The 22,780-nt window shown below is 40.6% G+C and overlaps 1 protein-coding gene across 1 annotated transcript in view; it reads left to right on the forward strand.

Annotated features, from left to right (window-relative positions):
* ITPK1 (inositol-tetrakisphosphate 1-kinase) overlaps window positions 1-22,332 on the forward strand; it is a 138,979-nt gene extending 116,647 nt beyond the window's left edge. Inside the window, exons 6-11 of the mRNA XM_021541319.2 lie at window positions 1,475-1,573; window positions 3,468-3,508; window positions 6,963-7,128; window positions 8,667-8,734; window positions 10,205-10,367; window positions 15,867-22,332. Coding sequence (XP_021396994.1) covers window positions 1,475-1,573; window positions 3,468-3,508; window positions 6,963-7,128; window positions 8,667-8,734; window positions 10,205-10,367; window positions 15,867-16,189 — 860 coding nt within the window. The 3' untranslated portion in view covers window positions 16,190-22,332. The remainder of the gene's footprint in view (window positions 1-1,474; window positions 1,574-3,467; window positions 3,509-6,962; window positions 7,129-8,666; window positions 8,735-10,204; window positions 10,368-15,866) is intronic.
* The last annotated feature ends 448 nt before the right edge of the window (window positions 22,333-22,780 follow it).

A 22,780-nucleotide genomic window follows, 5' to 3' on the forward strand; every position in this document is an offset into this window, starting at 1 on the left:
AATATAGAGAGTTTTGCTTCTCTGTTACTTTCAGTGATTCAGTTTTCTTTATAGATGTACTTACAATGAAGTGAAAAGTATTATTCCAAACAATGTTTATAAAGGGATTTATGAATGCATGTCTGTCTCAGAGTTATGTTTAGTTTTGCTGGGGTTTTAGTTCACATGTACTTTTCAGTTTCTGCACCATCTGCACAGCATGGCCTCCACTTGTTTCAATTCTTCCATGCTTTGCTTATTTTTAAGACAAGTTGCTGGTTGATACAAACCTGTGACTTAAGTTTGCCAGATGCAGTTGCTCCCACCATTTGTGTTTGTCTCCAGTTGCTTCTTGGAGGAAGGCGTCATCCTTTTTCTCTTGAAATAAGTCTAAAAAGCAAGTCTTGACAGACCTGTTCTGAATTGTGTTCAGTACTGTGCAGCTCAAGTTATAACTCATTTGTGGCTCCCAAGTTAACCTGACCACAGCTCAAACTCCATTAAAGTAGTACTTTTTAAAGGGTGTGCTCACTGAGGAGGTAATTTAAATAGTCATTCATACTTGTGTGATGTCCTTGATTTGACTTAGTCAATTTTGTCAACGTGCACACAGCTTGTCTGAAAACCTGCAGCCCTGCTGACCTGTCTCAGAGCTGTGGCTGAAGCCAAGGTTCTCTGTACACTTCAGATTGCAACCCAGCCCTCTTAAGCAATTTATGAGCAAGTCCTACAGTAGTTTCTGCCTTTCCTGCTGCATTCCCAGGGGAATCTCAGTTCTCCTACAGTGAACAGGAAGAGCAAGTCAACTTACGGAGTCATTAAGAGGGCTGGTTTTTGACTCCAGCCTTCCCACAACCCCATGTGAACAAGCACAGCATTGGCAGAAACACTCTGGAGCAGACCTCCTCCATTAAATTTTACCATGGTTCCCATGATTCTTCTCTTTACCCAGAACTTGCTGAGCAGTCTTGACATGATGATGTCTAAACATCTCTGACATGCTCTGAATGGCTTTGCCAGACCGACTGCTTTCATGGCAGAGCCATCCCAGAGAACAGCAGTATGTTCTGGCACCTTGTCTGAAGTAAATACACACTGGAATCTTACACCTGAGGAGCCCTACAGGAGGATATGGCTTTGTGAGATTGCCTATTCTAGTCACATTTGCAGACCATTCGGGTTTTTTTAAAATGCTTTAGAAAATTATGCTCAAAGGCATAAAAAGATCCTAGTTGCCTTTTACCTCATGGGCTAAGCCTTGTGCAGTGTGTTCCTAAGCAGGTGATCATTTCTACTGCCTATGAAAATACTGGCTTTATATTGCCATTTAGATTGTATGAAAATTGAGCTTTTCATCTTCTGAAATGTTTCCACCTTTTGGGTGCTTTAATATAAGTTGACTATTAAGAAGTAGTTAGTATGGAGAGAGCTGGTAATGTTGCAGCTGAGGAGCTAAACCCCTCATCTTCATCTGAGTCTTTTTATTTTCTTGCAGATGAGAGGATCTGTTCACCACCTTTTATGGAGCTGACAAGTGCCTGTGGAGAAGATACCTTGAAGCTTATAGAGAAGAATGGATTGGCATTCCCATTCAGTATGTACATTAGATTTTCTTTGGTACTTCTAGTGGGTTCTAAATGCTGCACATGCACCCCCCAAAAGATAGCCAACATTGTAGGAGTGTGGGTTTCACTTCCAAAAGTGTCAAGGATATTAAAACTTTCCTGAAACAAATTCTCTGATGCAGTCTGCTTGGAATGTAGAACAAATCCCCTCCCTATCATCTTTTCCTTTTCCTTTTATTGATGTTCCTTACTTTCAACACCTTGCTACAGTAAACATGCCTTCCTGGGAAATGCTAATAGTTCTAACAAAGTTAGCCTTTTGCCCTGAACTTGTACAAGATGTTTCTCCTGCCAGCTGCATTCATTTTTTTCTTGAGAAAATCACTGCCTTGTTGATTGTCCTCTTTTTTTACCCACCTCTCCCCTTCCCTGGTCCATGGTACAAATATAATCTTAGAGGGTAAAAAAAAAGAGGGTTAACAGATAACAGACTCCAAGGGCCCACAGCTCAAACAGCTGCTATGAACTGTTTGTGCTTTGTAGCAAGTTTCATTGCAGGACTTCTGCTTTAATGGGTTCCTTTATTTGATTCCTTGCAGTATAAAGTGAGCAGGATCATTAGTTGGTGTTTGTTCCCTTGGTGCTTCCCTCCTTTATAAGGTTCAGAGGTAAAGTCGTGTGGAAAAAGCATGTTTTGCCCTCCCTGCCACCACTGTCCCAAATGAGGCAGGTCTCCTGAAGATAGGTTGTGAAGCAGTACTTTAAATTCCATGGAATGGCCTTGCCCTCCTCTTCACAATGTGCCCTCAGTGCAGACTGACTAGTCCTCAGTAGTCAGCAGCACATATTGAGGAGGTCTGAATCAAATCCACTAAATGATGATGAAACTACAAAATAGCTCTGAAAATTAATACACCTTGATACTCTGGGAGTGTTTTTTTATTTTCCTGTGTCTGTTTTTATTTTTCTTAAAATTGATCCAGCTCTCTAGAGCACATGTCTGTGAGACATCATAAACCATTTTGTAAAATTTCAAGTTGCCAAGTTATTTTGGACTCTAGTGCAGGTTATCTCTCTTCCATAGCTCCCTGTCCTCTTGCCTGGTAATTTGATTCTTCCAACAACCTGCAAAGAAGTCTTGTCCTATCCACCCCCTCACTACTTGCAAGTTTTCATGTCCTCTCCTTAACACATAAGTAACATCAGCCTTAGTCATTGTGTGGGCCCTAGGGTCTTCAGCTCTTCTCTGGCCTGATAGTAGAAGGAGTATGTTGTTTATTTCCTCTCACTGGTTTTATTCCTCCTCTTAATCAGGATGGAGGTGAGAATCAGGATATACAGAGCAGATAAATGAGAAGGAGAAATAAAAACTGCTAGGCTTTCTGCCTATTTCTGTCCTCCTCTATGATTGCCTGTGAAAAATAAATTATATCTTAGTTTGGTTCAGCCCGTTACATTTTCTGCTCTTCCCTGAAAACAGGGAGGTAAGAAAATAAGTTGATTTTGACTGTGTCCCAGTTTCTTTGTTTTAAGGACACCAGTGTTTTGTGGTACTTGTAAAGTAGCTCTAGCCTCAGAAAAAAAAATTATATAGTTGTGAAAATGCTCTCTGAGTAGGCAGGATGACAATCCTAATACTAGTATTAACTTCTTAGCTGATGCTTTACAACTCTGTCCAGTCCTAACAAAGATCTGTGCTTGCACCTTAGTTACAGGGAGGAATTGAGAGAGTAGAGCTTGGAGCAAGCCAAGTTCTGCAGTGATTGAGGACACTGTTCAAGCAAAGACTGTCACTGGTGTCTGCTACAGTCAATGCCTTGGTCTGGTGGACTCCAGTGTTTGCATGTGTGGGTGGGAACAGGATTATAAAGGGTGTGTGTTCTGTTTCAGTGGTGAATTGTCTTTTCTTTTTTATTTACCCAGTTTGTAAAACTAGAGTGGCCCATGGAACCAACTCGCATGAGGTGAGTTAAAGATTTTTGCAGTATTATTCATCTGCTTCCAGTTGTGTCCTGTCCCCCACTCCCCCTGTGGTGGTTTGGCTAGTGATTTCCAATCCTGTAGTTGGTAGGAAGAGGGCTATGCCTAAACAACCTTTCTTCCCCACCTCTCCCTCATGTTTAATTGCACCATTATTTTTTAAAAAAAATAAAATTAAGCTAATTATGACTTGAATCGTGCAAGCTGTATTTAGCAGTTTCTACCTTCCATCATATTGTTGCTTCTAGCAGTTTGTAGTCTCCAGTCAGCTTTGTCCAAGAAATCTCCTGCAGTCACTCCTTTGGTAAGAAGTCACTAAATAAAGTTTCTGTCCCAGAAAATTACTTTTCTAATATGTATGTGGTACAGCTGAGAAGTGGGTTTGTGCTTCAGATGGAGCAGCTGGCTCCTTTCCTTGAGGGGGAAGGGAGTAACAAATAGAGATGGTTTCCAGGCAATGTTCAGTTGTAATAACACTGTGGGATCTGTGGGGAGAGCAGGACTGGTAGAACTTATCTGCCTTCCTGTAAGGCAATTGCAGCTAAAATGGTTGTATATTCCCAGAATGAGTGCATTACCTATGAGATTAGCTTCCTCTAAATTTAAGTGAGTTGAGTCCTGTTTTAATTCTTTTCCATTTGCGCTTCCTGCCTTCCTGCTTACTTCAGATCAGTTTTGAGAATCCAGCCCTTGCTGCTGGCTCTCCATACTCCTGGCTTCCTTTGTTAACAATGTGGCCATCAGTCCAGGTTTCCCAGCTGCTCTTGAAATGTGCACTATGAGACATTGCTGCAATGTCTCGAAGTAAATTGTAAATCTAGATGAGCAGAATGGCTGTGGCTGAAATCTTGACTGACCAGCAAAAAAGGCAGTAAGATTTTTTTAGGCAGGCTTTACCTTGGCTTATTTCACAAGCCAACAGACAGTCCTATTAGTTTGCTGGAGCAGCTGCTATAAATTTTTGCTGTTGTTCCTGAGAACACTTGGGTGCTAGATTGTTAATGAATTTAATACTCAAATTTTTCTGCTGATTTTTCTGTCAAGAGTTCCTCTGCAACTGCAAACTGAAACACATCAACCTCTGAGTACTTGTCATGTTAGGCTTGGACTTTATTCCCTTGATGAATCTTTCTTTGATCTTCTTTTATACAGTGCAGACACATCTAAGCCTCCTGCCAGAGCAAAAAATAGACTAAAATACAGCCATAGTCTGCAGTTTATCACAGGAACTAATGACGAGAGCTTAGGAGGACCCCTGGAAAAAGCCTGAAATCTTGCATAGTACTTTACATAGTAGTAGCAGTAGTCTGTTTTGGAGTTGCTGAGTTCTCAGGGCTAATCCAAAACTATATTTATGATCAGAGTGGAACTGTTTTGGAATTGCTTATGGTCAATAATTACAAAGGAAGCATAGGATAAATACCTGCTTATAGCACAATCTGTCTAAAATATGGAGCATAGGTCTAGAAGCAAGAAATTACCTGTTTTATTAACGACTCCTTGTCTGGCTTTTGGTAAATCACTTCGCTTTTTGTGGATGTATTTCCAGTACAGGGCTGACACTGAAATTAGAGCACTGACCAGAAACCTGCTTTTCTTCATAAGATGGCTGTTAAGAAAGTTCAAGTACTGGCTAACAGGGACAGCTGAAGGTGCAGGCTTGAGTTTAAGTTTGGTGCGTGAGTTTGGGTTTAGTGTGTGAGTTCACCAGTTGAGGCTGTCAGACTCCACTTTTCTCTTGTGAGTACATGTGCAAGCTGAGGTGGTGTCACCCTTTCTGTGGTGTCCCTAGTTCTACATGGCCTCTGCACTAGCAGTGGCCTCAGCAGCTCAGCATTTGACTCCCAGTTTGCCAGCATCATTTTTTAAACTTTAACAGAGATGATGGCTGGAAGTTGTGCTTCCTGGCTGCCAGTGGGTCAGAACATAACTAACCTTCGGTAAAGCTGCCATGAGAGACCCATAGCCTGAAGAAATGTATCCAGATTTTTTTCTGAGCATTGAGCAGACAAGAAGGAAAAGGTAGAGAATCACTATGTTTTGTGAGACTGAATTCCTTATGGACATTGTCATTAAAAATTCTTGGTGCAAATGTTTTGTTTTGCCTTCAGAAGAGCTCTGCATTTATAATGAGAAATGCTATTTGGAAATTATGATATCAAGTATTGTACCCATGTTACTGCCAGACACAGCAGGTCTGTCCTAGATGACAAAGAGCAAGTGCACCCTGCAAGCAAATTCTTGGAGCTCTATTCATGCATGTTAAAAACCATGAGACATCGCAGTGAACCGGCATAACGCAACACCACAGGATTTACATGGCTTATATGGGCTGTGTGCTAGTCCATGGGGCTGCCAGCACAGAGCTTTGCAGAGCAGAGGCTTCACATAGCTTCCAATAGCCTAGGTCAGTGTTAGGCTGAGAAGATAAATTCTGGCTTTCCACACTTCTAAAATAGGCTGAACTTGTTCATCTTATGCTTATTTGTGGGAATTAATTAACTAGTAGTGGAAGAGAACACTATAGGAACAGCACAGTTCTTGCCAGTGTGATGCTGTAGACACTATAATGCCAACAATCCACACAAGAGGAAGAAGAGAGCAATATTTCTTGCCATCAGTAAGAGACAAATGAGGTGTGATGTTGTTGCTGTGAATCATTTTGATGGATGATTCTGTCTGTTAAAAAAATTTCTTGCACTATGTTACCACTCGCAAATTCACTCTATGCTGTGTAATAGAGACAGCAAGAATATCAGCTGCAAGTAGGTACTGAATGCATATGTTGACTTGAACATAGAAAACGTTAAACTACTGAGTTATTGTGCATGTGTGCAATTATTTGATCATTCATAAAGCCCAATAAATGCCTTCCTTTTCAGCATATTTATTCCAGTGCCTTCAAGAGGACTATCTGTTTAAAGTAATGGGGTGAAACCAAGCAGGGAAATTGATAAGCCAGCATTTGTTAGCAGTAAGAACTACTAGAGTGAGAAATGTCTTCTGGTGTGGGTGAAGCCCTGGTGCTTAGTCTGTTGCAACTTGGTTGAAGCAAATAAGGGAAATAGAACTGTGGGGAAGAATTCTTGTCATTAGTGCACAGAGCTGTTCCTCCTGTTCTCATGATACAGGCTTGTATTCAATACAAACTTTGTTGTCTGTGTTGGTCAGGTGTTTTGTCTCTTTGTTGTACCTGCACTTGCATTAGTTTCCCAACTAAAGGCAGCAAATGAAATTGCAAAGTGCTGTGAAGAAAATGTTGATTGAAAATGAAAGCTTTACTGCAAGTGGTGTTTGCAGAGCAGTGTGTCAGTTAAATGAAACACAATGAAATAGAGCAAGATGCAGAAAAGGAGATGTTCCCCTTGTTGCTTGTCAGGTGTGGGTAAGCATGAAAGTATTGCAGCCTTTTGCACAACCATGTGTGTGTGTTTCCAGATGGCGATCATCTTCAACCAGGAAGGCCTCAAAGCTGTTCGTCCCCCTTGTGTCATTCAGAGCTTCATCAATCACAATGCTGTGCTCTATAAAGTTTTTGTGGTTGGGGAATCTTACACTGTGGTGAAAAGGCCATCTTTAAAGAACTTCTCTGCAGGCATCTCAGGTACGTTGTACTGATTTAAAAGAAAATAACTGTTCTTGCAGCCTCAGCAGGAAACATCTCCAAAGAAAGTATCTGTGAAAAAACTGCTGAAGTGAAGGCAGCTGGTTTGGACACACCATGTTTCCTCTTCTGTATTATTTCAATAGAAAGGGAGATAACTTACCTGCTCTGGAATATGTACGAATGGCATTCATATAGTAAATATTTATGCAATGGTTACCTGAGTCTTACCTGTTAGACACTGCTTTATGTCATGTGGAAAGGAGGAGAGGGAGAGAAGTTCTCTCCTTTCACAGCAAGTTCATGTGTCATTTGTTCCGGAATTTGTTTATAAATGTGCTTTGGAGAGAATTTCCTGGATTCCATCATTTCAGCACTTCCTCTCCCTATTTTTACCTTGAATATGTGTGTGTTTTAAATTAAAGATCACTTGTGCTCTCCCCTAAATGAGCCCCCCTCTTCATGTGAGGCCCAGTGTTGAAAATCTTGGTGGGAAATGTCCTTTGGTTTGTAGATATCAGCTCTGCTGGGGAGAAGGAGGAATGGATTTGTCAGTGAGGAGAGTGATTCTTCTGTATGTCATTAGACAGCAACACTTAAAGTGTTTTCATTAAAGATTACTTAGAATTCTTTTATGGAAAAAGCTCTTTCCAGAGAACTCCATTCTATGGCCCACCAAAAGCATAAGAAAATTAGTAGCACATAGATGGGAGCAAGCATGATCTGATAGCAACTGAACAAATCCAGGAGGTGAGGATGGGATCAAACTAAAGGAGATGAATTAACAAATGCCAGGTTTTTGTCACTTTTCTTAGTGTTTTTGGCTAATCCTAGTATCTCCATGTATGCTCACTACTGCATTTCACACACCAATATGTATTTTGTTAATACAGGTGTAGTAGGATGCTGGTGGAAGATCTTGTCTGTAGCTGTGTGTGCCTGTATTTACATTTAGGTCTGGTGTATGTCCTGATCAAATTAAGTAGGCCAGAATCTGTGCCCATATAAACTGTTAGGATAGTGGCTTCTGTCACCTCAGAGTGTCTCCTGCACTCCAGTGGTGCCTCCAAGAGAAGGACAGGTCCTGGCCACAAAATGTATTGCTTTCTGCCATGGTCACAGTGCCCTGCCCAGGTTCCCAGGGCTCTCAGTGTACCCTGGGTGCTTCTGGCCTATCACCTACAGTGATTGCAGCTTCTCTCTTCTGTCACACACCTTCCCCTTGGAACTGTCACTTTAAGTATAGAAAATTAGTAAAAATTAACTTCATTATCTGACTGAACTTAGTTAATTTGCTCTGGTGAAGGAAGGAAAACTGATTTCTGTTTACCCAGTGTGTGGTTCTATTTATGTGTGGTCCAAGAACCGTGGGTTATCTGTCTGCAGGTCCCTGCCTGTGCAGGCAGCCAAGTGCCAACAGGCAGGAGAGCCCTGTGGGTGGGGTGGATGGTTGAGACCAGGATGAGATTCTTGGGGCTGCACTGCCACCTACTGTTCTTTACAGTATAAAGTTATTTACAACCTGTTTTTAATTGCAGACAGAGAATCAATATTTTTCAACAGCCACAATGTTTCCAAACCAGAGTCCTCATCTGTCTTAACAGCAGTAAGTACACTTGGTTTTTTCCCCCTGTAGTTCAGCTGGAAACCTATCTAATCCTTTCTTATGGAAGTGTTAGTAGCTAGTGACTCTCTTTCACAAGCTGTCTGCTTCTGTGTTGCAGGCTGAGGTCTGTTTGGTACCACGAGCCAGCATGACTGTGTCCCCCTCTGATTTTCCTTACCGAGCTCCGGTGAGGAAGAACTTGTAGCAGGGATGTGCTGCTTCCCAAACTACCCAGAGCTAATCTAGGCAAAGGGAAGAAGGAGGTTCTAAATCAAAACACCTGGCTTTTTACTGTCCAGAGAGATTGATAAGCATAAATCATTCTTCTAGGACTCAGTTCTGTGAGGAAAGACAAACAGTGAAAATTAAAGCATAGAAATTGTGTTGGCACAAAGGCCACAGAGGGCCAGTAGTTGTCTGCCATGTGAGCATGCCCAAGCTGTGACCATGGGACCATTTCTGGATGTCATTCAAGACCAGCAGTACCAGCACACTGCACAGTTTCATGCTAGCATTACCAGTCCTTTTACTAAGATTTGGATATATGAATCTTAACAAGTTCTCGGGCACTTGGCTACTGAGAAAGTCACTTTACAGCACTGGGTCCTTTAAATCTCTTGAGTCTTCGGATTCTTTTCTGTTTCACAAGCTCTGCTGGGGACTAGTTTTGTATTTGATTTTGAACTTTGCGTGCAACACTGGTAGGCATGCTAAATATTAAAACTGTAGTTGTGCTAGTCATAAATCCTTCTGTGGTTATGTTGAGGGAGAAGCCATTACTAAAAATTTACTTTCAGACTTAAAGAGTCATGTGGTTTACCTGCCATCTCATTAATATAAACATGTATTCCAGTCTTGCTTCTGTAGGCATAACAGCATACTTCTGCTGTGTAACATGCTGTCTAAAAAGCAAAGAAAATTGCATCCTCCATTCATAAGTAACCTAAGTCACTCATTTTAATAAATACTTAAAAAATAATTTGAACCCACATAAATGTATGCTCTTCCCTTAAGATATCAGGTGAGTTGTATTGTATGACTCAGATTAAACTAACAACAGGAGTCTATCCTGTTACCATTTAAGAGAGACCTTGATCTACACTGAAATAATGATAGCCAGAGGTTTTGCAGCACAGGGTTAAATATGCCACCTGTATATGTTTTTTAAGGTGTAGATCTAGTACTTAAAATAATGAGTCTGATGCTCCATTCATTCCTATACTGCTTTGCTTCTATAGCTGCACCAGTGTGAAGAGGAAGAACTAGATGCTTTAGAGCAGATGAATTTCCAATTTAGGAAGGATTTTAAATTACGAAAGTAGTTTCTCTTCGGTATCTTTCTCGGTTTCATGACACTGGTTCTCTGCAATTAGATTTGGTGGAAATGCACCTGGAAACTTCTGAAAATCAATCTTTCCACTAAAAAGGCTGTTCCAGAGTCCATTAGTAATGGGTCTTTTTCCATTTTAGCTGGATAAAATCGAAGGAGTATTTGAGCGGCCAAATGATGACGTCATCCGGGAAATCTCTAAAGCCCTGCGGCAAGCTCTGGGAGTTTCCCTCTTTGGAATCGATATCATCATTAATAACCAGACTGGGCAGCATGCAGTAATTGATATAAATGCATTCCCAGGTAAGAAAGGCCTTTCCACTCCTACTTTGAGGAGCAAGTTTTAACTGCTGTTGTCTCATATCATTGCTTCCCAGGCTGGGGGTGGTACAGCAGAAACTAGATGGTTCTGAGATCAAATACAGGTCAGTCTGGGAAGGGAAGAACCCTAATCTAGATATGGAATTTGCATCTGAAATATTAGCTCTTAGGAGATATGGTCAAATTTTAGTGGCCAATTGTAACATATCTCTTGTGCCCTCCTGTGCAAAGGGAAACTCAAGAACTGCAGTGTGGGACTGTGTGCTGGGACCTACCCTTTCTAGGTCTAGCCCTCATTCTGAAATGAAAAGAATACTAAATTCTATTTTAGGAAAGCTTTTAAAGATTACTCTTCTTTTGTTTTTTGGGGTTTTTTTTTGTTTGTTTGTTTGTTTGTTTGGGTTTTTTGTTTTGGTTTTTTTTTGTTTTGTTTTGTTTTGTTTTGGTTTTTTTTGAGACTCTGAGCCATTAAAAAAAATGAGGGGGTGGAAGCAACTAACTTCCCTTGAAAATTTCTTCCTATGCAAATTGATTCCTTACAAAGAGACATTTGTGCACAAAAGCAATACCAGGAATCGGAAAATGATAATATTGTAGGTGCACAGAAGTTGCTGTGGAGAGTTACTGTCCTTGCAGGTTCACGTAAGTGTGTCCTGGAGTAAAAGGATGGATTAGAGCAGAAATGTAGATATGGGTACATTTGTCTTCCACTTTTTTTAATGCAACATATATCTTGGAAACAACTAAACAAGCTCCTTGATCATCAGAATTGTTAAAAGGAGTTGTAAGTGTGAATAAGGGTGAGGCAGTAATGATCTCTCACTCATGCTAAATTCAGTAGTCTAACCCAGGAAAAGAACACATCATCCCATTTAATGCTGTTTTGCAGAGTGCTTTTCACTCTAAGAATCTCCTTTCATTATCTGAACGGGGGTGTTTGTTTCCAGAGACTTACACAGGCTGTTGTGTAGTTTCTTTAACCTGTCATTGAAAACTAAATTTTCAATATGGCTATGGCGTGTTTATATCTAGAGGTCTTGTCCTGAGCTCCCAATCTCTTCAGTTTTTCAGATCAGGTCCTCATTCCTACTGCCCTGTAGTGCCTTGTCTGTTTCTCTCCACAGTGACTGGCTTCCTCTTAAAACTCAGGTCTGCTATTCTCAGGTCACTTCCCAGCATGGTTCTACCACATGGTGTTATGCAATTTGCAGACTGTGAAAACACTCTTCTGCCCAGGGCAGTGAAACAACCTGAATTAGTTGCTAGATGGAACCATATCAGTTTTATTAATAGGATTATATTTCAGACAGTGGGTCTTGAAGTCAGTGATAGAGGACGTTCTTCTGCAATCCTGTATCCTGCATTTTGGTTTGGTGCTTCATGTTTTCAGTTTTGGGTGGTTATTTTCAAGTATTATTTAATATTGAGAAGTCCACATTGGGGAACAGCAATGTGGCAAACATATATTTAGACAGGACCAATGTCTTCTTGTTGTCACTTAAGTTTGCAGAAATGCTTTGCTGTATTTCTACCCAAAGGCAGTAGTTTTCAATATTCAGCTCAAGTCCTGCATTTCAGCCTGCACAGTAATTGTCTTTGAGGGGACTTTGAATTAATAGTGTTTTAGTCCTTACAGGAGGCTTGAGAGCACAGGGGAGTTTCTTACTGATGCACTGATCTGCATTGTGTCTCACAAAGCTATTTTTTTGTTGGTGAACATGTGGATTGTGTGATGGTAACTACTGACTTTATCACTGTGGGATAGGCTGAAGATTAGTTGGAGAAAAACTAGAGGATAGCTGCAGGGCCCAGACATACAGAAAAGAAGACAGGGGAGAGAAAAAACTGGCTTCAAATTTGTAAAAAGGTAGCAGAACTGAGATGAGTTCTGTTCTCAAGGTCTGCTGAGGTCAGAGAAGAAGCAATGGGGTATGCAACAGAAGCAAAGTTACATCTCAGCACAGAATACCCTGTTGGTCAAATGCATGTTCAGCAGAGGTAACTGCATTTCCCTCCAAGAGCCATTAAAGGCTGAAGAGTTAAAATGACTGACTTCATTGATGGAGCCAGCACCTTGCTAGTGAGAAGTTCAAACTCAGTCCACCTCAAAAGAGTCGCCAGTGGGCTGCATCAGCCCACTGTTCCTGGCTCAGTGCAGTCCCAGGAAGTGCCCTCCCTTGCTCTTCTTCTTCAAATCATCACAGCCTTCAAGGGTTGCAGTACAGCCATACTGGAGACAGCCCTCCTGGGTACTATCTTTGCACCACTGCTCTGAAAAGGGGAGGGGAAGAGATGCCCTTTAAAGAGTATGCACAGCCTCTTTCATGGAACTCAAGCCATGTCTTGGGGCCAAGCCTGACCAAAGCCTTATCCAGATGTTTGCTGCCTTTCTTGTGTTCTGTCTTCCATGTTTACTGGGTTTGAACTTTGTTTGAACCTGCCACTCCATGTATGTCATCTGAGATGAGTTTAATGACAGAATTAAGAGCAGGTGTACCTGTAGGAGGATGTTGTCTGTTATCTGCTCCATTAGTACAGCAACTCTTTAAAAAGATTTTAAAGATAAATGTCTGAAAGGCCTATTGTGTGTTTTGTTATGTGGGAAACTGCTGGTACTATATTTAGCAGTGGTTATCAGCTGAGATATTGAACCGTAGGCACAGTCACGTAGTGGGAGTTATGTTTGTCTGACCTAAGTGAGAGAAAAGGTTCCACATAACCTTCTGTCCTCTGGTTGTGGCTGAGCTCACCCAGCCCCAGCAGCTGCAGGTTGTCACCATGCAGGTGAACTGCTGGCTCTGGGGAATCTGCATGGGAGCCTCAAATCTGAACGTGTATTTTGTGAGTGTAAGAACATTGCTGTAAACGCAGGTTGTGGGCTGTTCATTTCTCTCTGACCAAGGGAACATGCAGAAAAGCCAAGTGTGCCAGCTTAAAAATGGTCATAGCCATTTCTTGCCTCCACCAAAGGTTGCAGAGGTGGGCACTTGTTTTCAGATGCATTGCAGGGTAGACATCTTTCCTATCCATGTTCAGCCAGAGGACTCTGAGACTGTTCTCAATATAGCAAAATTCAGACGTCTTGTAGACAGGCATTTCCAAAATTCTTTCAAGTGGGCAGATTGCACCTGCTGGAGCACGATTCATGCAAGTTATGTTTTAGGCATGCAAAAGTTAAATCCTCCCACTGATTCCCTGTGTAACATGAATCCCAAATTCACTGCCAGTAGTTTCTGAAGGTGGAATTTAACCTGCACTTCTTGATTTTGTTATCATTGCAGCACAGTGGTGTCCCACAAATGGCTAGTTTGAGAAGCCTACAGGAGCCCTAAGTGAACCAAGTGAGGCAATACCCACAGTTCACAGCCTTCCCAGGTGTCCTGTGAACCAAGAGTTTGCAGCTAATTCTCTTCCTGCCTTCCTTCTATTTCCTTTTTACAAGTTTGTGAAGTTTCTTCTGAGTGACCCAGCAGAATTTCTTGAGTATTTCCACCCAGTGTGCAGAGGGCTGGCACAGACAGAGCCTGCCTGTTACATACAGCTTCTTTTCACTAACATCTGCTGATTTCAGGACAGAATAACTGGCCATCTTATTCCTATTAAATATTTAAAGCAACTTACTTGTGAGTTTGCCAGGTGCCCTCCTACGAGGCTAGTTTGTTTTCAATGAGCAGACAAAGAACACTCTGGGGTACTATGGATCTCCTTGCTGAATATTAAAGCTGTTACTATGGAGATGGCTTATTCCTGGGGTGTTTGAAGCACTCTGAGTAGATTTGAAGGCTAATCCCATAGCTTTTACATAAGCAAGAAAGCGTAACAACCACTTCTGTCCAAGGGGTGGAGATCCTGTTCTGACTCCCATGGCCAGCCCTAGGAGTCCTAGTTGACCCCTGCTGACCAGTGGATTATCATGTTCGGCGCTGGGAAACTTGGTGTTTTGAAATGAGAGATTTGTTTGGTGAATCCCTTCAGGGGCCTCTGGGAATGGAGAACTGTGATCTGTTGTCTCACATTGCTGATGTTTTGTGTGACCTGTTAAGTATCTAGGAGAACTGGAACCAAGCACAATAAAATCCAAAGGAATGGAGCAGCCTAAGTAAGAGTTAATTGGTTGACATATGGTTTATAAATACACCATAAAATCTCCACATTTATTATAGGTGAAATTATAGTCTTACTTCATGTTTTCTGGGAAGTTGAGTTTTTTATTGCCTAAGGCAGTTGGCCTTTACAGGAGAATGGAAATTAAAATTGAATTTGTTATGGATCTGAGGAACTCTTCTGCCCAGTGATAACATCACTAAAGTGTTTTAAAGTATGCATTTACTTTGTGGTCTCTGGTTCTGCTGATGTGCTGCTGTGTGAATGTGTGTTATTCACATAGGTCTTTTAAACTTACTTATTACTTCAGATTCCTGTATTAATACCAGGTAACTTATAGAATACTTTTATAGACATTTCAAAACAATCAGCCTATCCTGTTAAACAACACTGAATGTCATATATTACCTCTAAACACTAAGGCAAACTGACAACAATTTTAGGTAATGCAGTAGCAGTTAAGATCCATTTCAGGACATTGTATGCATATATTGCATGTCTGGTTCAATTTTAAAATGAAATTTAATGATAAAACTGTGCCTGTAGCAGTGTTTAGAATAGACCCAGAAGCTCTGTACACCTGCCACCCTTTGTGTCACCAAAACTTTCACGTCTACTGGTATTTAAGCAACTGTTCTAACCAGGAAACTTGTTATTAAACTGCACTGTAAATTGTCTGGAATCACTTAATGGAACATGCAGAAAGGTGGTTTCAGTACCAAAATAAATGGCTGATGTTTCTATCAAATACTGTATCATTGATACACGTTTCCTATCCCTTGGGTGTTTCTTCAGACACAGCTGCAAACATGTTTTAAGTGTCAAGTTAGGTTAGGTTAGATGAGCATCGCTTCTTGCTCAGTGGGAAGCTGCTTTTTCTGTAGAGTGTAAAGCCAGCCCTGCTGTCCTCTGAGGTTTCCCTAACTGAGGGTATTGCCGGGCAAATTCTGGAGAGGGTCCAGACCCTCAACAAAGCTCTGCACTAGAGCTACTTGGCATAGAAAACCTGGAAATGTTATGGAAAATATCAACATTATACCAGAGAATTTGTAACTTAGGGAAAAACCTGGACATGGCAAAAAATGATAGAATATTCCTAAAATAATATATGCGTATATATACTTGGGAGCAAATCTGAAAGGCAATTGTTTTTTTCATTGGGAAAATACTTTTATTGCAAGAATCTCTGTTCCTGTTTATGCTAATCTTCTTCTGCTGTGACTTACAATGATGTAATGTAATTTTTTATCAGCTTTTTTATGATCAGTAGAGTGCAAGGATACTTCAAGAAACAAACTGTTAAAAGAAGCCTTTCAAAGAGCCTAAGGAAATTGCTTAATTGCTTTTTTTCTCTCCTTCATTTTTTTTTCTTTTCAGGTTATGAGGGTGTTTCTGAATTTTTCACAGATCTGCTGAACCACATAGCTGCTGTCCTGCAGGGTCAGGTACCTGAGGTGACCCAGCTAAACCACAGCAAGCTCCTGGCAGAGCAGAGTGGTGGGATCATGGACGAGCGGATATGCTGTGCTAGCACAGGCTGTCTCAGCGTCATGGGAAAAGACTCCTCCTGGATTGTGGAGAGCGAGAGCAGCAGCTCAGTAAAACTGCAACACCAGAGACTAGGCTGCAACTCAGCAGTGTCCCCCAGCTTCCAGCAGCACTGCGTCGCTACGTTGGCAACAAAAGCTTCTTCTCAATAACTTGCCAATGCCATGGACTGAGAAAAAGCCCCAGGGATACAAATTGTGGTCCCAGAATCAGATCAGGCTTTAACAATACAATTTACAAAAATATGGGGAAAAAACCCCAACATAAAACACAACACAAAAAAGCAAAGTAAAAGAACGTTCCATTTGATTTAATCTAATTTGCTGATGAAACGGACTGAAAGGGGAAGAACAAGAAAGTGATCCAAATCCATTTTATCAGATTCCAATTGCAAATCTGTAGTGAGTTTACACACATGTGTTTTAACACTAGTCCTTTCATTGTGGGAGGGTTGCTCTTTCATTTCTGTTGTTCTTTGTAATCACTGGTGACCAGCATTTTAAAATCTGACCTCATGGTATCAAGAAGATAATAATGTTGAAATGCAGTGTCTGAATGTAACAGTGCTAGAGATTTTTGCCTACAAAGCTCCCCATTCCTCTTTTTTTCCAGGTAGGCCTTTGCATAAGAAAGCTAGGACAACTTCAGTATCACTAAACCAAATCTCTTGAAATGCTGACATGTCATGATGTTGGCAGGTAGTTTGCTGTGAAGCCACTGCACTTTGAGGAGGAGAGAGCAGCCTGCTTATTTAGGGCACAGAACCAAGGTGACCATCCCTGTTCCAGCTTTGCAGTTCTCCCCCCTGGCCTCATGGCTTCACTCAGATTGGCTTCTAACCACACTTGCAAACAGCAACACGTTTCACCCGGAGAGGGTGCCACTATTTAGGTTGAGTCATTTAGTAGATTAAATAACATACTTTCTTTCAATTGTCTGCTAGTGCTGAAATCTTAGAAGAGCTAATGGAAGCAGCTTGTCTCTTTGCAGGGAGTTTAATTCTCCCTCCATTGCACTTGTGAGGACTCTGGGACAGCTCTGGGAAAAGGCTGCAGAGCTGTGCTTTTTCCTTGGAGCAGCACACCTGATCTGTGTACCCTGAGAGGTAACACAGTCACTGCCTTCATGTTGTTGTGCATTTTTTTCTGTAAAATATAAACAAATTGTGTACCTTCATATAAGGTAGAAATACAGGACAGCTCTAGCTTGGAGACCCCATTACTTTGTTGCAAGCTGCCAGGCGAGGCCATATGATAATTTACAACTGTGCTGTATACTATTTGTAAATTATAGCACAGACAATTTGTATCTCTTGAGATATCTTCTGGTATGGCAGCATCTTCTGGTATGGCAGCATCTTCTGCTGTTGAGAATTCCTGCAACTTCTGCTAGTTCTGAACACTATATTGGAAATATCCAAGTGCTAAGAACAGAAACACTATTTTGGTAGAAGTGGCCTTCTCTTCCCCTTATTAGCCCTAAAATACATTTAAGAAGCGTGGTGTTAAGAAAATTTCCTTAGTTAAGCTCCTAGCTTGTAAATATAGGAATTTCTGTCTTTTCTATAGCACGTGTTCATAAAGCATCTGTCACTGCAGCATTTAATACCAGTTTGGTTAGTATCATGTGTTAGATGGCTACTCAGAAAGAAAGGGTTTAGAACTTAAAGCCCAGGTAGATCGTGGAGAGAGGATTAAACTGTGTAAAAGATGTCACCACCCTACCTGATGGTACCAGTCCTAGAGGGGGAAAAGTTTTGAAGACTCATCTTCCAAAATGCCATTCTTGGGAATTTCCTGTAGCCAGGATTGAATTTTTCAGAATGATTTACACAACAGAAGATGATTCCACCTCTAGAGGGATTACTAACTTGAAAATATTTCTATGAAGAACTTTCTGAGTATGGTATCAGTCAAATCCCAGGGTGCACATAAGCACAGCCAATTTCCTGAAGTGTTGCAGATAAGTTCTGAGCTGGGCACACTTCACAACCCTTGTATGCTTTGAGGCTGCTGGATCCCGTGTTGTCTGCGGCTTGCAGGTCTCGGATGGCTGTGGTGTGAGTGAGTGAGATGTACATAGGTAAGGGTTTATAAAGGTATTTGTGGTAGACCAAACCTTTCATAAAGCCATGACTAAAATAAAATTTACATCTACAGTTTGGGGTTTGTTTTTGTTTGTTTAAAATAAAAAGTGTTTTTATGTTACATGTGTAACAAAAAATGCCCTCAGGAAGGAACTTGCCAGTGCATATTTTTGTATGGTACTTTCTTGTAACAGGCTGGTGGAGTGTTTGTAGACTTGCCTATTGCTCCCTTTGTTACAATGGCTTGGGCTTTTTTTGGTTTTTTGGGTTTTGTTTCTTTATCGGGTGGTGGGGATGAAGCAATGATGTTAGAACTGGGTTACTAACTCAAGACCTTTCAAACTAAGTATGTTTACATGAATCTGAGTGTTGGATCCAATGGAAATGTCTGTATGCTGTTTCCTAGTTAGAACATCAAATAAGAATTTTATTTTCCTGGCTGCCTTCTGAATTTTGGTTGGCCTATTTTGCACTGCTTTTTTTCTCCAAAATAAACTACTGAAATATAATAGTGCATTTTAAACTTGTTTACAAATGATTGTTAGAAGTTTATTTTGTAATTCTCTGAATGCTTGCAGAAATACTATATTTAAATATTACTCCAGACCTTGGCAGTAACTAGAAAACAAGTTTAGGTCATTGGTGTGATCAGTGACATTTTTCCCATAGTCTGTAATTTATTTTTTATTTATCGAATGTATCGGTATCACTTTAATTTGCCAGGTGCAGTTATGCAGGTACCTGTTGTGATGTGGCATTACAATAGAGTTTTGACATAAATTACCATGCATTTGCTGTACTTCTATATTTCCTTGCAGAAATTAAGGTAATGGCTCATGTACTAGAATGTTGCTAAATCACAGGGGCAAATTGGGAGACCAATTTGTAAAAGCCAAAACTGTAAATTACTGAGTATCCAGACATACAATTATGTTCTTGCAAAACTTTTGAGCATGAGTATGTTATTAAGCTTGTGCTAAAGTGCTTTTCTGAATTGCTGCCTCATTTGGTAAGTTCAGGATAGTTTTGATTTAAGATAAGCTTCACAGTAAGTTTGTTAATATTCTGTAGTCTTGTCTTTCTTTGTAAAGTAGAGGAGTGTAGTAATATTAGATCATACCAGAATGCCCTTGCTCTTAAAATTGCAGACAATCTGAGGAGATTTTCCATAATATCTGTTTGAATTCTTTTTATTGTGGGTTAGAAAAAGGTTCTCCTGTGTTTGCAGAGGCGTAGCTGTTGCTGCTGTGCTGATGAGAGAAATTGTATTAAAATTACATGGTCACCAGTTAGCTTTTTAGGGATTTATTACTGTTCTGCTTCACTGTTTGAAATCCACAAGAACACCATTAGCTTGACTGGAATTTCTCCAGGTTTTGTGTCAGCATGGTGGAAATGAGACTCTGGTTTCCACTGTAACTATGTAATTAGCTTCAACAGCTGAAGGTCTTTCCCTGTTGGAGAGTACTTGAGTGGTATTACTGCTGCCTGTGATGTAAAGTCACCCTCTTCCCCCTCTACCTAACTTGGCCACTTGTGCCTGACTTTGTGGCCTGTGCCAGAATATCCTGATCATTATGTAAAAGCCAACTGCAGAAAAGCAACCAAACCATCAGCATCAGTGCTAGCACATGTGGTTTGTGTAATGCAGAACCACTGGGCCAGTGATGTTTTGCCTTTGGTTGAAGTGTTTGGCTGTACAACCCTTGTGCTGAGGAGCTGATCAACTGGGCTGGTCGGTAGGTAGGATAAATTCATTATTATTATTAAGGCTGTTGTCATGTTAAAGCTGTTTAAAGCTCTCCATTGTCAGTGTGGGAGTGTGTCTGCAGCAGGTTGCACAGACAGTTTAATTTGTTCTCACTGTAGATGATACAAGCTAAGAACCAAACCCAGAGGCATCAGGAGATAATGAGAATTGTTCAAGATAAAGCCTCAAGTTTTCCAGATGAACTGTGAGCAGTATCCAGCCAGGGAACAACCACGTGGAGTAGTGGCTAGATAGTAGAGGCAGAATATAGTCTAAAGCCAACAGAATAAATGGGGCCAGAGATGCTGCCTGGCAAAAAAAAAAAAAAAAAAAAAAAGCAAAACAGGAAAAATGCTCCTGTTGTTTTCATCCAGTTAAAAAATACAGACTTCTCAGCTCTTAGACTAACACTGATTTCCTCAAGTCTTTGCATCGCAGCAGTGACAAGTGATTCAGGCTTTTCCACAGTAGCTTGTAGCCTTGCCTTCCACAGCTGTGCAGAAAATCTTGGATTTTGGTTTTTTTAGTGAACAGAGTCTGAGTTTGTAGCAGTCTCCCCATGCACACATTTGCGAGAGTTCACTTGCATTACCCTGCTAATTTTTTCATCCCTCTCTCCTTTTTAGTAAGAGATGTATTGATTTCTGTATTCAGTATACAATTACTTTATGGTGTGTGTTTTGTAACTAGGAATATGTGAAAATGCTTTGTGTAGAGTAAAATATTTCCTTTAATATAATCTCCTCTTGCTTTCATAGAAAAATGCACATGCCATTGCAGATCACATTGCTGATTTTATTTGTAATATTGCTTTAATATCTATTTCAGAGGAATGTAACCTCCAGAAAAGTACTTTCCACATCTTTACTACCTTTCCTTTCATTGTTCACCCTATGGATCCAGGCCATCAACACTTGAGCTTTCGGCTGAATGGGCTTCATGGATTCTGTCACATTTACATGGCCGCAAAAGTTACTTGAGATGGTTGAAGTTTGGGAGGATCCAGACATAAATGGAGATGTTGAAGTGATTCCTCAGCAACACAAGCACAGTAGCATTTGTAGCACACAAAAGAAATTGGTTTTGCTCTTGTGTGTGCAGGTGGCTCTTGGGGTCTGGTTCATCATGCTTCTGAGGCAGCTTTCCTGTGGAAATAACAAAATCCATTGAGAGAAAAACATCCTTTATCTGTGATGCAGAAGGAGAGTAGGGCTTGGGAGTAAAATCCTGGCCTGTGGACATCATGATACGAGTTGTCCAGAATTTCACTCTGTGGTTTTAATAGCAATCTGGGGTGATGTTTTCTTCATGATTCTTACCCTGAATCCACTGGGGCTGATGATAGCAGATGTCTGTGGCCCACACAAACTCATTTGCAGGTGACCTTACCCAGAATGTAATGAGTTTGCAGAGGGCTCCTGATGTGTTGGGAAGCTTTTGTTGATGGCCAGGAAATCTCTTGAAACTCCAAAAATAGCTGAAACAGCAAATGGAGTTCATGAAAATCAGGTCTTCCTCTCCAACATTTTTAAAGAAACCCACATTTTATTTCCTCCTTCATTCTTTACACAGTAGTTTTAGGTATAAATTATTTTAACTTTTTTTTTTGTGAGAAAAGTCATATATACATATATAAAGTTATTAAGTGTTGAGAATATGTTGAGTATAAAATAGTGACTTCTTTGTTTCAGATGTTAGCAGCCCCTAAAAATGAGTTGTTTATCCTCTTGTAAAGTCAGTGCTGTAAAAAAATATTAAAAAATAAAAGATGTGTTAGGTGTATCTTTTATTATTTATTTCTGATTCAGTATTTGATACAGCTTGTGTATGCCCTTGTGACAACCACATACTAAAACCACTGTTGTTCTTAAAATGGAGTAACAACAAATCCTTGGGATCCCAACAGTTGTGAGAGAATTGGCCCTCTGGGTGTGAATAGTGTTGGATATTGTCCTTCAGTCTCCAGCATTGCTCCCCACCCAAGCACGGCTGAATGTCGGGGACCATTGTGTGCGTGTGCTCAGTTTGGCAAGTTCATTGGTACCTGTGTTCAAATCCAGCTGTACAGTGTTAACAAGTGTGTCTTGTGAGTCGCTTCAGCCTGGTTCACTATGACTTCTGAAACATAATTCCCATTTTGTACTTAAATTTGTATAGAATTATATCAGCCCTTAAAAGATCATGGCTTACTGTAAAACCCAAAGTACTTGCTATTTGGCGTCTTCAATTGCATGACTGATCAGATCAGACAATGGAGATGGTGCTTTTATCTAACAGCATTCATTTCAATGGTAATATATTAATTTTCTTTTTGTTTGCCAAGCATCTGTTTTGGACAATTGTTTTGGTTTCAACAGTAAAGCAATATGCAGTAGGTATTGTGGCATTATCCTGTAATTGTTTTGAAGAGAGGATTGTCCCTTTCCAACACATAATGAAAATAAATGCCTTATAACAAACGCTAGTTTGCTTCCTCTTTCTGAGTGGATAGGGCAGCGAGGTGAGCAGCTCATCAGGGGAGGCCTGGGAATTGAATTGAATTATCACATCCTTTCTGAGTGCAGTTGTTTTGCAGCCCCACCCTCAGGCCTTGAACACCATCTTCCCATCTGAAAAAAGTCCTTGGGTCCCAAATATTTGTGATTACTTGAATATCCAATTAAGACAGTATTTATACTAGCTCCATCAAGTAACAATATTTTTCCTCTTGTTGATTTTGCATTAGGTAATGACAATTTCCGTTTACTGCTGCCATCCGTTGTGAAAAAACTTGTCTAACTCCTTTGGACATAGCTGCATTTCTGTAGGGGTTGTTTGGTTTCTTGGGTTTGGGGTTGGTTTTTTTGGTGGGGATTTTTTGTTTGTTTTGGTAGAGGTGTGGTGGGGAGCTGAGCATTTCTGTGAACT

The sequence above is a fragment of the Lonchura striata genome, chromosome 6 (genome assembly GCF_046129695.1).
Source record: "Lonchura striata isolate bLonStr1 chromosome 6, bLonStr1.mat, whole genome shotgun sequence".
NCBI classification, from domain to species: Eukaryota; Metazoa; Chordata; class Aves; order Passeriformes; family Estrildidae; genus Lonchura; species Lonchura striata.